The sequence below is a fragment of the Micropterus dolomieu genome, linkage group LG09 (assembly GCF_021292245.1).
Source record: "Micropterus dolomieu isolate WLL.071019.BEF.003 ecotype Adirondacks linkage group LG09, ASM2129224v1, whole genome shotgun sequence".
Classification (NCBI taxonomy): domain Eukaryota; kingdom Metazoa; phylum Chordata; class Actinopteri; order Centrarchiformes; family Centrarchidae; genus Micropterus; species Micropterus dolomieu.
In genome coordinates this window covers 27,425,685-27,441,425 of record NC_060158.1, presented here as the reverse complement: position 1 = coordinate 27,441,425, position 15,741 = coordinate 27,425,685, and the positions used below count along the sequence as shown (strand labels likewise).

Sequence of the window (15,741 nt, the reverse complement as noted above, 5' to 3'; positions counted from 1 at the left end):
GCATCAATTTGAATGACCTGCAGAATGTGCTCAAGGTGGCGATGGACGGAAACATACTTAGGCAGGTGCTGGGTACAGCTAACGGGGTGGTGACACAGGGGAAGCAGGGAATTGTAGTCCAGCAGCCCCAGCAGCAGATCATCAGCCTGCCGGCCTTTGTGGATCATGACGGCACCACAAAGATCATCATCAACTACAGCATCAGCCCTGCAGCCGCCACCACTGCCACTACCCAGCCTGCACCGCTTGTTGCCAAAAACAATCCTCCTCTTCCTCCCACTGTCACCACTGCTGCAGACCCCACCCCAACAGATAGAACCCCAACACCAGAGGCTGCCGACCTCACCATTGTAAAGGCAGAACCAGAATCGGTGCCCATCATGGAGACAGAGGCGGTCACACAGACAGAATCTGTTAAGACTTCTGACGCCCAAACAGCTCAGATGCCAAAAGTCAGCAGCACCAGTACATGTTTACTATGCGACGACTGTCCCGACAACCTAGAGGCGTTACACCTCCTCCAGCACCGGAAAGCAGCCAATGGGGAGGCAGTTGACTCTGCCGCTTTGGACCCCTCGTTCGCTGCTCTGCTAAACGAGGCGGGGGTGACGCTGGAGGAGCCACCTGTGGACGATCTCCTCTCACTCCTCAAGACCTACTTTGCCTCCAATGCCAACCCCAGCGAGGCGGAGCTGACAAAGATCTCCGAGTCTGTGAGTATTCCCGTGGATGTGGTCAGAAAGTGGTTTGCTAAAATGAACTCTGGGAAAAATGTGGGCAAATGCCGCAAAAAAGCAGTTTCCAAAAAGACTGAAACCACAAATTCCAGCTCAAAGAATACTTCAAATCAGAATGGAGAGGCAGTGGAAGACAGCATTAAAGATACATCCAACAAAGCTTCATCAGAATCTGGCAGCGCTTCTCCGTCAGACTGTTCACCACTAAGCCTCAACACAGAGGACCTCATCATTGTTAAAAGTGAGCCAGATGATCCAGAGGCCTCAGACTCCCAGGCAGAGCCGCTTGACCTCTCCCTTCCTAAACATATTGCGGCGGCATTGAAAACAATAACCACGCCTCCCGCCAAGCAGCAGGAACAGCCTCTAAACTTAACCTGCCTGAGGAAGGAGCAGCTGGAGGGTAGAACCATCTACGTCACCACGCCTCAGACCGGAAGATCTGTTAACATTGTCACTGCCGCACAGCTGCCCACATTAGTGGCCATCGCTGGTCAGGGCACAATGAGCTGTCTCAGCGCCATCAACACAACAACGAAGCGCACCATTCTCATCCCCCAGCTCACCTACACCTACGCCACTACAGCCGGCAACGCCACCGGATCAAAGACTGTTGTGCTGAACGGCCATAAGGTTAGTAGTGTTAAACATTGTGTTTACCAAACAGTATTTCTTCTGTGGGCTTTCAGACAATTTAAATAGATTTCTTATTATAAAAGATGTTGTAATAGCCACTGTAACAGGTAATCAGTGTTCCTTTAGACGTCCAAATCTGGTGAACATGAACAGATACATGAAGGAGTAAAACATCTCTTCTGCTATGTGGCGCTGGAGAACACCCGCTAATTAAACGTTATGTATGTAGGTCAAGTGTGGACTACACCGTGACAATTTCATGTAAATCAAATGATTGTTACACAGGGCTTACTTCCTGTTGGCAGCAGTTGGCACAACGACCATGAGTCCTAATTGGCATTTAAATGTCCTGAGGTCGGGACATGTGAAGAGTGGGGCAGATTGAACAATGTATACTAAAGTTACAACAACTTCCTGTTTCATGACAAAGTTTGCATCCCCAGCATCATCAGTGTCTTAAGACTTTTTTCTGCCCAAATCTAAGGTGAATATGTTCAACCTGCTAGGAGTACATGGATATATAAAACATGTCATATCATTTTCTGCTGCTATGGGCTTCTCACATCAAAATAATAACACATGGCTATAACATAACAAAAGACATAGTTTATGAGAAAGTAGCATGGGATCATGGGAGTTGTTGTGTTCACCACAATTGCTGTCATTGCAGTCAGCTTCTCCCGGTTTAGATTCCTTCAGTGTTCAATGTTCAGGAGGTTTTTACCACGGGTTAAAATTATCTGCAGAGGTCTCCTCTAGACCAGGACCAGCTGAATAAAACCAGCAGAAACACTGAATGAAGGCAGTTTGACGTTAAAAATCAGTGTTTATCTGATTCTGTTCGGCGGACAACTGTTGACAAATCAACTGAAGAGATTTATCTATATATATAATTTTATAACATTCACTGTCCAGGCCTCTCAATCTGGAGGTTCCAGCACTGATCACTGAGCTAAAGTTCCCCACTTTTAGGCTAATAAATTAAAATTTTCTTGCCTTTACAACAGGAGACAAGGCTGGACAGCAACTCTGACGGTGTTTCCACAGTGGAGGAGCAGAATGACTCTGATTCAGCCTCACTGATTAAGAAGCGACGACTGGAAAACGGCGTCTACCCATGTGATCTTTGCTCCAAAGTCTTCCAGAAGGGCAGCTCCCTGCTCAGGCACAAATATGAACATACAGGTATGCCTTAAAATTAAAAGCTGGCTAAGACATAGCAACACATTTTTCCCAAAGCTAGTTCTAGCTCTAGTCAAGGTCGTGGTTTTACATGTGACATCATCCCTCATTATATGTGTTTTACTTGGTGTAATTATAACTTTTACGGGACAGCTGGCCTGTAAATGTCCCCGCTCAGAAAGAGTTGACATCAGTATTTATAGAGATGAGACTCCTGAGGGGAATTAACTAGATTTTTCCCCCAGAAGCTCCAACTAGTATCCCATTGTAATGTGTTTTTATTAAAACCTGTTAGCAGTTAGCTTTGCACTGCACTACTGTGCACAGGTATGTGATGGTTCAGCCATGACATCATTTCTTGAAACACAAACGATAGATACAAGACACTGTCTTACGTACGTAAGTAATACAATATAAAATAACATCTTGTCCACTGAGAATCATTAAGAATATTTTTTAAAAGCAATATTCTATTCTATTCTATTTACAAAAAATCACAACCATATCCAGATACAGATGAGTCAGTAATTAGTTTGCCAGCTCGCTTTTTTACATCTACATTGAACAACTTTGCATACCTACCCAGTGAAGATGGAGAATGGTGCTTTAAGAGAGCAACTGGCATCATTTCACATAATGCCTTGAAAATATGGCTTTAATACAGGCTTAATTACCTTAGAGCACTGGCTGAACCTTTGACCCATTGTGACCTGTTATGCATAGGTAATACCCACTGCATATGTCTACCAAAGAGTGATTTTAAGGTCAAATGCAGCAAACTAACAATTATTTTCAAGGCCAATTATTTGTTGTTTGATTCCTCGATCAATCATTCAGCCTTTAAAATTAAAGACAATTGGGAGAAATGCTCATGACAATTTCCCCCAAGTGTACTATGTTGATATGAAATAGTTTGTTTCGTACGGCTAACAGACCAATACCTAGAGAATATTCTTATTCAACAAAGAAAAGCAGCAAATCATCACAATTTAGAAGCTGGAATTAGGCAGCATTTGACTTTTTTCGCTTGATAAATTACTTTAACAATTGATGGATTATCAAAATAGTTGCCAGTTATTTTTCATAAAATCAACTTACGAGTTGATTGTGTTATTGTTTCAGATCTAAAAATGTTTAAACCATTTGTAGGAAAAAGGAATAAAAAAGAAATATAATTTTGTGCGTCCTGTTAATTATCTCAACCCCTCCTTTGTAACCCCTTGTGGGGGCTCAGAGCCCTAGGTTGAGAACCAATATCAAAAGACTTTCATGAACAATCCAAGTACGGGCACTTTAACTTAAATATCATTAAAAAATCCCTTTCCTTAAAAGATCAGTTGTAGTTTTTTTACTCTGCTACTTTCATCTGACTGTTTCAGTTTAGTTTGAATTATTTTGAGTTCCTGTCTGACTCTTTGTTCTGTTCTGCAGGAAAACGGCCCCACGAGTGCAACACCTGCAAGAAGGCATTCAAACACAAACACCACCTGATCGAACACTCGAGGCTGCACTCCGGTGAAAAACCCTACCAGTGTGATAAGTGCGGGAAGCGTTTCTCTCACTCCGGCTCATACTCCCAGCACATGAACCACCGCTACTCCTACTGCAAGAAGGACGGGCCAAACTCAGGCTCCGGCTCAGGGCCGCGCAGGGCTCAGTCTGAGCTCGGCAGCCCCGGTCCTGGACCGCATTCGGACAGTCGGACCACGACCCCACCCTCCCAACTGGACTCAGATGAGAGGGAGAGCGAGGAAGAGGAGGATGAAGACGATGAGGCCATGTGTATGGACGACATCCGGGTTGTGCAGGTGGACGATGGCGAGTGCGAGATCTACGAGGGTAACTTTGATGATGATGACGAGGACGGAGAGGAGGTGGTGGAGGAAGAGACAACAGGAGAGGGAGAGGCGGTAAGCGAGAAGGTGGACGATGAGGTAGTTTGTGATGTGTTGGAGGTCGAACTGGGGGATGATCACATGGAGGATGACGAGATGGAGGAAACAACTGAAGAAAAGGAGGACGGAGAGATGGAGGAAACAGCTGAAGAAAAGGAGGACGGAGAGATGGAGGAAACAGCTGAAGAAAAGGAGGACGGAGAGATGGAGGAAACAGCTGAAGAAAAGGAGGACGGAGAGATGGAGGAAACAGCTGAAGAAAAGGAGGACGGAGAGATGAAGGAAACAACTGAAGAAAAGGAGGACGGAGAGATAGGGGAAACAAATGAAGAAAAGGAGGACGAAGAGATAGGGGAAACAACTGAAGAAAAGGAGGACGAAGAGATAGGGGAAACAAATGAAGAAAAGGAGGACGAAGAGATAGGGGAAACAACTGAAGAAAAGGAGGAAGCAGCAAATGTGGATACAGAGGGAGTGGCAGACTGTGAAGAAAATACGGACAAATGCATCAGGGAGGGGTCAGACAGCACTGAACCCACAGAGGAAGTGATGACAAACGCCAAATAAAAGAAGGAAAATCTCTTCGGGACAGTTTTAAGGTGTTGGTCATTAAAGTCGAGTTAATTAAGACAAAACCGCTGAAAAGTTGAGCAAGTCACGGCGGTTGCCTGATCTTAACGGTCCACTACTGTGTACAAAAACCCAGGTGTGCCTGAACTTGAAAAAAGAAAATACAAAAACATAACAGTGACTTTTTTTCTTGTGAAATTGAATTATCAGTGTTAAAAATTGTTTATAGAAGTACAGATTTTAAAGCAGAACTCACCCATCAACTTGTTACTGAGACATCCCAGGTTGTTTTATTATTTGTTTTCATTTGGTCAGTGTTACTAATCTTGTTCTTGTTTGAAAACATTTTAACCTGTAAAGATGAGAAAGATTTCTATACCTTTTTATTGCCAATGAAGTTTCCTAAATCAGTATTTTATTGAGTTCTACGAACAAAAACCTCTGCACTACAGTATTCCTGGTTTACCTATGGATACATGCCTCATGCATTGTATGCCCTTCAGTGTTATATACGTACACTAGCTAGCGAGATGTTGTTCGTGTTAGTGTTAGTCTTTGCTAGCTAGCATTACTTTTGTTTTCAGTTTGACTGTTAGCCTTAAAGAAATCAAAGTATTCTTGGGGAGGGTTGTGGGCGGGATGGGGAGTCCGGGATGAGAACGTGGCTTCTTTATGCCATAACCAAATTTGTCCTATCAGGGAAGGTAGAGTCACAACCTCAAAGCCAGCATCAGGCGCCTCTGTTTTACAACCCGGCGTAGCCTGTACCGGTGGAGTCTCCAGATGAAGATTCAAAAGCAGACTCCACCACGCCTGGCTCAGCTGTGGTTCTAAAACACATGCGCCCATTCTTACCAAGCTTCTCCTTATTTTGGTTGACTTTAGTTCTGAGTTAGTGTTTCAGTGTTATTAGCTTATATATGAAGTCATACTGTATGTGAAGGAACGGGGCCGATTCCTGCTCCACCCCAATGCCTCCAGCCTTATGCAAGACCTGTGTGCTGTTAAAAGTGCCATTGAACAGTGTTATCATTTCTTCTTCACACATGTAGCCAGTGTTATGTCCCTCTGTTACTAACACAAGACCCATATTGACTAATGTTTGTGGACTTGCACAGAACAGCAACTCTGTCACAATACCTGAAAGACACTTCCTATGTTTTAATTATTTTGGAATATTTTCAAAGCCTTTAAAAGTGTTTGGACAACACGTGAAAGCTGGGAAATTCAGTATTAGGGCATCAACTAATAATTATTTTCATTATTGGTTAATCTGATGACCATCTTTTTTTATTAAATCGATTGTTTGGTCTATAAAATGGCAGATAATAATGAAATGTTTATTTCATTTGTTCAGCGGCCAAGATGGCGCCTTTAAATGTCTTGTTTTGTCTGAACTTAAATCTGAGACCCAAAGACTAGTTTACATTATTATTTTTTTTAAATATTATTAGTTTGCAATTACATAAAACAGAAAAGCAGCAAATCATCACGCAGGAAAAGCTGGAAACAAAAAATGTTTGGGATTTTTGCTTGAAAAATTACTGAAACAATCAGTTATCAAAAAAGCTGCTGCTTGTTTTTCTCAAACTAACGAATCAATTAATTAATTAAGTAATTCAGCTGTACATATACATTTAATTGCACATTTTAAAAAACTTCAATACTTGCTGATAAGGAATCATTTTCAGTTGCTGAACAGTGTCCAAATTCTTCAAATTGTAGTTCTAAAGTCAAACATTTTGAAGTGGAGAAAATACAGTCCAGATTGAGCTTACCTGTGGATATAAAATGCCTTGTAAATGTGAGATAATCAGTTTCCCCGCTGATGTTAAATGTTAATATGTTGAACTTTATGTCACAAGTCAAAGTTTTAAAAATGTTTACAGAAGTGCTTATAAACAGAAAATGCTCTGTTGAGGCAGTTTGAAATATTTGAAGCTAAAGATATGCAGGAGATGTTAGAACTGCAACTTGACCTTCTGCTCCACCAGGTTGGCTCAGGAAGAAATAAAAAAAAAAGAAAAACCAAGATCACTTTCAAGTAAAATGGAGACAAAATGATTTTATAGTAAAATTATAAATTAATTCAAACTTGTGCACTTGTTTTCAGATAGTTAAAACAAATGGTGGCAAGCTGTCCCACACTTCAGGTAACAAACGTTAGTGAATGTGGTCTCTGTTGAAGTGTTTTCAGTTGGTTTTACCGAACAGTGTTTAAAGTATTAGTCTGTTTTATTTTTTTTGTTTGTTTTTGTCCTCTATGTTTTTTCAACAATGGCAGTATTAGAACCCTTTTCACAGATTAAAAAAAAATACCTGTTTAGTTTTTAGAAGACTTTTTTATATTTATGTGTCTTATTTTTATATTTTCTTTTATGGTTATTTATTACACATTGTAGTGTACATTACTGTAGTTTGAATTGATACAATAATATATTTTAGTATGAAAAATAATCTGAAGACAAACAAAAAACCCAAAATGTGGTTCTGGGAGCTGAAGTTTGTTTTAACAAAAAAAAAACAAAAAGATAAAACATGTATTCTGTAAACATGACTTCTGTTTTAAGCTAAAAAATGAAAAAAAAGACAGGAATGAAGTGAGAAATAGAAACTGTTACATGTGCATCCGCTCTTTGCGTCGTTATCAAGCTACTGAATTCTAAAACTCTGTGATTTTAAAAGCATGAGTCGTCGCCGTTTTAATGAAGGATCTTGTTATGAAGCCGTTACTCCTCCCTTTTTATTTCAAAGCCAAATTTAGATCGTCCTGCCACCGTTTTCTGTTCTGTGCCAACTTGTTCCATTGTACTGTCGAAGGCTGCATATCTGTCATAACCCTTTGTAAATCCACTGTCTTTTTGTATTGTTTTTATTTTAGTTTTGCTCCATTTTTATGACTCCCCATCACAATAAAATATAAGACAGCATTTCTGAGTTTCTTGTTTTACTTCTCCGCTTCCTATTTCATCAGTCTACTGGGACTAAATGTCTCTTGGCATGTTGGTTTAGGTGTTCAACATTCCTGTGTGCTGAAGGTCATAGATTTGAAATTCAGTCAGTCTGTCATGTTTTTGTTCACACTAAATATGCTTGCCAAAATGTATTAATGTGCACAAATCAGCAAAAGTTTCTCAGAGGGCTTTACAATCTGTACATCATACCGTGCCTTCTTGCTTTAGACTCTTAGTTTTAGAAACACCACAAGGATGAAAGGACATGCATTAGGTGTCACTAATGCAATAATATAATCACCATATTGGAAATCAGAATGAAGCGTATACTATTAAGTAAACATAAATGAGTAAATAGGTTAAAGATGCTCAGAGGAGAGTGTTAATGTGTTTGAATTCAGAATGTGAATCTGATTTCAAACACATTAACACTCAGATTTCACATAATAGTCATCTGGATGTTCAAATGATTTTGTTGCACAAAGCTGTCTAGCTCTCGACCATCTTAAGTATGATTAACTTGTTGTGAATTTTGGGTAAATAAAGACCTTTTTCCAAAAACAACATGGTTGACCGAGCAACTACGTCAAACCGCTCAGCTGTGCTCACTTCAGCAGAAAGCATTTGCCTTCTGGAAGAATTCAACAGTAGTAAGGGACATTTTATTTGGGAAAATTCAGCAAAGGGTGTAATAACACAAAAATGTTCCAGAACTTCCTAAAACCTCAGTGCAGACCTGAAGCGGAGCTCATGCACGTACGCTGTATTTCCAACAAGTTACATCACTCTCTAAAAACCCTTTCCCCTTGTCATTAATCGCTCCATAACATTGTTCGCAAACACATTATGAGTCACTGATGGTTACCATGAAAACATAGCTGTTAGTTATGACTTTTGCCAGGGTAACCTTTTTTAGGCTTAAAGTAATTATTTCAGTGAAACTGTCCAACTTGCATTAGACTAATCAAAGGGTCAAATCAGCAACTACTTTATACAACATTTTTTACCATATGAGAAAGTAGGATGGTCCTCACAAGCAACAAGGAGAGAACTACACACTGTCTATCTCTATGTTTATAAAGGGCGGCTGTGGCTCAGGAGGTAAAGCGGGTTGGCCGTTAATCGGAAGGTCGGCAATAGTTTCTGTTTGAGCACTTAGGCTCAGTGTATAAATGTGAGTGAATGGTGAATGCAGATGTAGTGTAAAAGCGCTTTGAGTGTCTGTTCTATTTCTCCTGCTGTACTCAGGTCTCCCCTGCAAAAGAGATATCAATCTCAATAAGGCTACCTTATTAAATAGGGGCTATAATATTTGTTTTTCAGAGTGCAGATAATTCTATTATGCTCACACATAAAAATACCCAAGAATCGGGTTTGTTTTGCTGAGCGGAAAATGCCAAACTGCCATAAAGTGAGAAAGAGCATTGATACTGAATGTTGTTTTGTAACAAAAGCAAAATGAAGATTTATCACCAGGCGGCGCTAGAAGACCAACCAATACACTTTTAAAATCCCTAAATAGACAGCCCCACACCCTCAAGCAGGGAGCTTGTTCCTGGTGAGCTGTCGCTCATTGTAAGATTGGTTTTCATCGTTTATTATAACAAATGTTTAACAGAAAACGGTGCCAAAGTTCAGACTCAGTATCAGCAGGTAGAATGATTGGCTGTGGAGATATGTAACATTTATATAATATTGTAATCATATTTATTCAAAAGATTTTTACTAGTGAAATCAAGCCAACCAGCGTGGGTCTATAAAGCACCTTTCATACCATTGAATCACTGTTGCTTAGTGGAATGTTACTGCAGGAGACGCCAATGTCCTTTCATCAGTAGTTTAACTGTTAAAGTGCTAGAAATGAAATGTACTGAAGCATCAAACGTAAAAACAAAAAAACAAAAAAAACACTAACATGAACTTGTTTGGATGGAGTGACTTTATTTTATATACACGACCCTTTTGTTAAAGTTGGTGTTGAAGTCTTTGTGGTTACAGTAGTTGTGTCCACTGTCCCTCAGTGGCAGTACCTATGTTGATATTACCACTAGGACATGCAGACAGGAAAAGACAGGAAATTTTAAATCCTTAAATCTTTACTCAGCTACTTGACCTGGGTATTTTTTCCCATCCACTATTCACTAGATTCATAAACAAAAGATTTGAAATCATTTATGAACACACACACTCATGTCATTAACATACGCCTGACATGCCTGTCGTGATCTCCTGTCAGACTGAGAGGATACATTAATGACATGTATGACGTCCGAAGTGTTAACATCTAATTAATAAAGAAAGCAGCTGAAAGTATAACATGATGAGATGCTGTATTACACACCGAATGTTCATGCATGTACAGTGCGGTTTTATTAATGGAGGTTAATCTGTAACCACGTCACATCACCCTTCAGGAGCATTATACCAATATAACCACAGCTGTGGGTGTGACATCACCGGCTGCACACTGTATGACACACATCCACACAACCTGTTTCTACTGACTGGGATGGAAAAGACAGGGCCAACCTTCACCGTCGAGTGTCAATGAAGGGTTTACAGGTTTTAGGGTTACAGGTTTACTTCATTTACGTAAACAATTGTTTTATTTCATTTCTGTGAACCTGTAATCATGTGACATCCCAGATCAGTCACAAGGAGATTGAATTGGCACCACCTACAGGTCAAAAGCCATACAGAGGAGGATTCAACCGCATTTTAGAAAAACACAATCAGTTAAGTTCCAGCATTTTCATTGTCAGCAACCAAAAGGTATGTAAATAAAACGAGTCTATCCAAGCTAATGAAAGGCAAAGCATCCTGGAGCATGAGAAACAAAAAAGGGCAGGAACAAAATGAAAAACTCAAGCATCCACTGCGGCCCCAAGAACAGATGAGGGGACAGCGGATGAAGCCAGGTTCAACCAATTAAACCTGGTCAAGATTGACAAGGATGTCCAGCCAGCCGCATCACACACATCCTCTAAGCGAAACAGTGCCCGTGAAGTGGTCAATCCCCTCATAGAGTATGCCACAAGCCTTGCAGGGGGATCTGCTCCTGTGTGCAAGGATGACTACCAACCGAGAGGAAACTGAAGGTCAAGACTGGGCAATTCAGCACCACCTCCTGTCTCGCTCTCATGAGCGAAACTGGCCGGAGATGAGGTGAGGGGAATGCACACATGTCCACAAAAGGCTCAGGGCGTCCATCCCCAGTGGTCCTGGCGCCATTGATGAAAGAGGGGACAGTGAGTGTCCTCCGCTGTGGCAAAAAGTCAATCTCTGCCTGGCCACAGCGAAGCCATCTCTCTCACACTGCCTGCAGATGCAAGCACCACTCACTGTCCTGAGGACCTCCCTGTGACAGCAGATTTGCCGCTGTATTCTGAAGACCTGGAAGATAAAATGTCCACTTGGAAAACCCCTTTGGACTAAGACCTGCCCTCCCAAACTGTGCCCTAGCCAGATGGGGAGGCATCAAATGTTATGGTCCCCCCTGGCCCAGGGGGAACACCTTCTCAGATAGACGGTTGTCGCCTTCACCACACGAGGACTCTGAGGCCTCCGTAGGACATGCTAGCTGTTAATATACAATGCATATTGTATTGTATACAATAAATTGTGGCTAGCTTAACTCAACTCACATGCCATACTGTCCTTGTCATCCTAGTCACCTATTCTATGTGTTCCATCCATCGTCAACCGCTTATCCTGCGTACAGGGTCGCGGGGGGGGGGCTGGAGCCAATCCCATCTGACATTGGGCGAAAGGCGGGATACACCCTGGACAGGTCACCCGTCCATCGTAGGGCCACACATAGACAGACAACTATCATAGTTAGTGTGTGGAGAGGCAGGTTGGAGGACCCAAATGCAGGACACACGACTGGCAGGTATAGTTCAAAGATGTGTTTAAACAAACTAAAGGCAAGCACACTTACAACAACCACTCACATTCACACCTAAGGACAATTTTGGAGACACCAATTAACCTAGCCTGCATGTCTTTGGATGGTGGGAAGAAGCCGGAACACCTGGAGAGAACCCACGCAGACACGGGGAGAACATGCAAACTCCACACAGAAAGGCCGGGGCAACCGGGGTTTAAACCCACGACCTTCTTGCTGTGAGGCGACAGTGCTAACCACTGCACCACCGCGCCGCCCTGTACATGGAAATCTGGCTTCAAATTAAAGGTATGTTGTTGCACCCTCTAGATGTGCTGTAAAGTTGGAGTACTTTTGTAGGAAAAAAATTGGATTTTCCGATTTGATTATGTTAGGTAAGCTTTATTCATAGATGTAAATGGATGGAAGAATGAACTCAAGCGTTTTGCAAAATCTACATCACCTGAATTCCTCTGCAACATATCTAGTGTCATGTGATTCCTTTGGAGTGTAATTTTAAGCGTCTGTCTCTCTTGTTGCTATCTAGGACAGTTTCGTGTTGTCCACAATAATCTTATCTACCTGTAGCATGCTAATTTGTTATGTTTAATGTTTCTGTTCAGACCGTTCTTTTCTTCCTTGTTCCTCATTGTGCATATTTGTCTGCCAGCTCATTTCCATCCACACAGAGGAATACACATGAATTTCATTTCTATTCATTCCTTCTTAATTCTGAATATGAGTTCAGTTATGTCAAATACAATGGCCTGCCTTTTATCTGACTGCATGCATTTAACACTTATTAGTGCACCACTGGAATCAGACCCTATCAAAACGTTGCTTGGTTTGACTTCCTCTATCCAGCTCAGTGCAAACACAACAACAGTTCCCCTGTATATACAGCTGGGTCATGACCAACCCTCTTATTTGACATTACATTTAAATCTGCAGCGCTAGTCCTACTCTATTATCCAATGTTCCCGATGCATCTGTATATACTTTAACATTATGTTTTCCTTCAATGTACTTACTGACTTCATTTTTGTCTGGGTTTTCCCCTTCTCCTTCTTCCACAGGTTTAAATCAACACTACTCCCTACAGAGAGTACGTGGTGAGATAACAGAGATTGGCAAAGAGGGGGCTTAAAATTTTATTTAGCTATTCCTATCTCATTGACCCAATTCTCTATTGTCCAACCAAAACTCTTTGTCTGTCCTTTTTTCTTCCCTCTTTCACATGGTGTTTATATCCTCTGAGCTGGATGACTCATTATTTGCCCAGTGTGTTCATGCTAAATTAACCCTACTTTCTGGGTTCTCCTGTCCTTCAGGCCTGTGGGTAATACGCAGCTACAATTTCTTCTTCTTTAATTCAACACCAAAATGGCAAGACATTGCACACACAACTATACTCATTGCAGCTTACACTCTCTCTGCATGTAACAAACTTCCCTGACCCCCGGAAACAACAGCAGATAGGAACCATTTTAGTCCGCTCTGAGCCAATGGGGAATGAAATGACAACTTGAATGTTACACATGTAAATTAATTAATATAACAGCAAATGATAATGAAATAAGGCAAGTCCAACTAATATTGTGGAATTACTCCTACTGAAACATAAATCTTACCACAGAATACTGTAGAGTTTTATAAGCACATAAATTAGTATGATTTAACTTAAGTAACCCAAAAATATATAATGTCTACAGTAAGTGACCTGATTAGACCAATCCATATTTCATTTTCAAAGCTGACCTAATTGCTCCCCACTTTCTGTCCCTAAGCAATCTTTTACATTTTCCTACTATAGCTTTCAAAATGTTTTCTATGTAAGCTTCTCGCCACACCAAATAATCTACTCTACTCTCTAAATTTTCTCCATATGGTCCATATAGTTAGTTAGTTAGTAAGATTAGAATAAGTGTAAATATACTGTGTGTAAGTTTCAATCTCACATAGAACATGTTCACAATAAACTTCCAAGAAGCATTTTAATACTGAGTGAGGCAAAACACACTCTGGACCACAAATCAATCCACACTTTTTACTGTTCACTGGTATAACCATATTTAAATTACTGCAAAACTTATAATTGTACACTATTATTACTATCTATATTGCAAAAAAAGAGATTTGAGATCACACAAATTCACTGTTCTTAATATCAAAAACATTGAAATTCACTGATCTGGTTTATTTTCAAAGAGCACAAATAATGTATAAAGCCATAAACAACCTATTCTACTGGAAATATTCAAAATTAATTTTAGTAGTTCAACTTAAACATCTTTGTGTCCGTACAACATTAAACGTTTTTTGTATCTCTACATGTGGAGTGAAGCTGTGCAACGGATTATGTAAAGTGTTAACGATTATTTATTTATTTGTTTATATTATTTCTTTTCTGTGGTTGATGCAGATGTAACTACACATCTCAACCATATGTTTTCTTTTTTTGCTTTTGGTGTAAATATAAGTGGCAAATACAAATAATGTGTGAAGATATGATATAGCCTAAATATGAAGCCAATTTGATGATTATTAATGAGCAGCCTAGTGGAGAAGGGCTAGGATTAAATAAGCTTATGCTTCTTCCTATTCCTTTTCGGACATGTTAATATTATATTTTAGTTATATTAGCTTTTATTAATTACTAGTATTATCTTTTTTCCTTTACATGTTCAAAATAAAGCCTTCATTAATTCACGTGGCGGTAACGACTCGGGGGTCACTGAAATTAATGTTGAGTAGGTATGTACATGCTGGGCACCGGTTAGATAATTATTGCTGAAAACATTAACAAACTATGTAGTGCTGAAATGGGATCAGTGTTGCACCATTTTTTTTGCATTCAGAATGTTTTGGGGCCTGAAATCCTGAACTCACTGCGCGATGACGCACTGGACCCCTGCAGGGCTAGTCTCCACCTAGTCTTCGGTGTCCTTATTTCCATTTCCCAAGAATGATGAGAGGAAGAAGAGGTGGGTTGGTTTTGTGAAGAGCCACCTCGAAGGCAAGCTGTGGATCACCACTAACATGCCTCTGTAGTGAACATTTTACATCAGGCAGTTTTACAAAGCTTTATCGGAGAAAACTATTCACACTCACACACACACACACACTTAATTTATTTATAATTTTTTTAACAAACACATCTCTCTCAAAAAAATAAAGGGAACACTAAAATAACACATCCTAGATCTGAATGAATGAAATAATCTCATTAAATACTCCTTTCTTTACATAGTTGAATGTGCTGACAACAAAATCACACAAATTATCAATGGAAATCAAATTTATCAACCCATGGAGGTCTGGATTTGGAGTCACACTCAAAATCATAGTGGAAAACCACACTACAGGCCGATCCAACTTTGATGTAATGTGCTTAAAACAAGTCAAAATGAGGCTCAGTAGTGTGTGTGGCCTCCACGTGCCTGTATGACCTCCCTACAACGCCTGGGCATGCTCCTGATGAGGACTCCTGAACAGTCTGTGGTGCGGCGTTGGTGGATGGAGCGAGACATGATGTCCCAGATGTGCTCAGTTGGATTCAGGTCTGGGGAACGGGCGGGCCAGTCCATACAATCAATGCCTTCCTCTTGCAGGAACTGCTGACACACTCCAGCCACATGAGGTCTAGCATTGTCTTGCATTAGGAGGAACCCAGCATATGGTCTCACAAGGGTTCTGAGGATCTCATCTCGGTACCTGATGGCAGTCAGGCTACCTCTGGCGAGCACCCCACACCATTACTGACCCACCGCCAAACCGGTCATGCTGGAGGATGTTGCAGGCAGCAGAACGGTCTCCACGTCGTCTCCAGACTCTGTCACATGTGCTCAGTGTGAACCTGCTTTCATCTGTGAAGAGCACAG

General features: G+C 40.9%; 2 protein-coding genes across 2 annotated transcripts in view; one reads left to right on the top strand and one right to left on the bottom strand.

The window, feature by feature from the left end:
* The window catches only part of LOC123977056 (retinoic acid receptor beta-like), a 182,034-nt gene that overhangs the window by 5,465 nt on the left and 160,828 nt on the right, over positions 1–15,741 (bottom strand). The window lies entirely within an intron of this gene.
* On the top strand, positions 8–7,950 carry LOC123977054 (zinc finger E-box-binding homeobox 1-like). The gene is made up of 3 exons (XM_046059521.1): positions 8–1,370; positions 2,381–2,558; positions 3,987–7,950. The coding sequence occupies exons 1-3, from the start codon at positions 42–44 to the stop codon at positions 5,015–5,017; spliced, it is 2,538 nt and encodes an 845-aa protein (XP_045915477.1). The 5' UTR covers positions 8–41; the 3' UTR covers positions 5,018–7,950.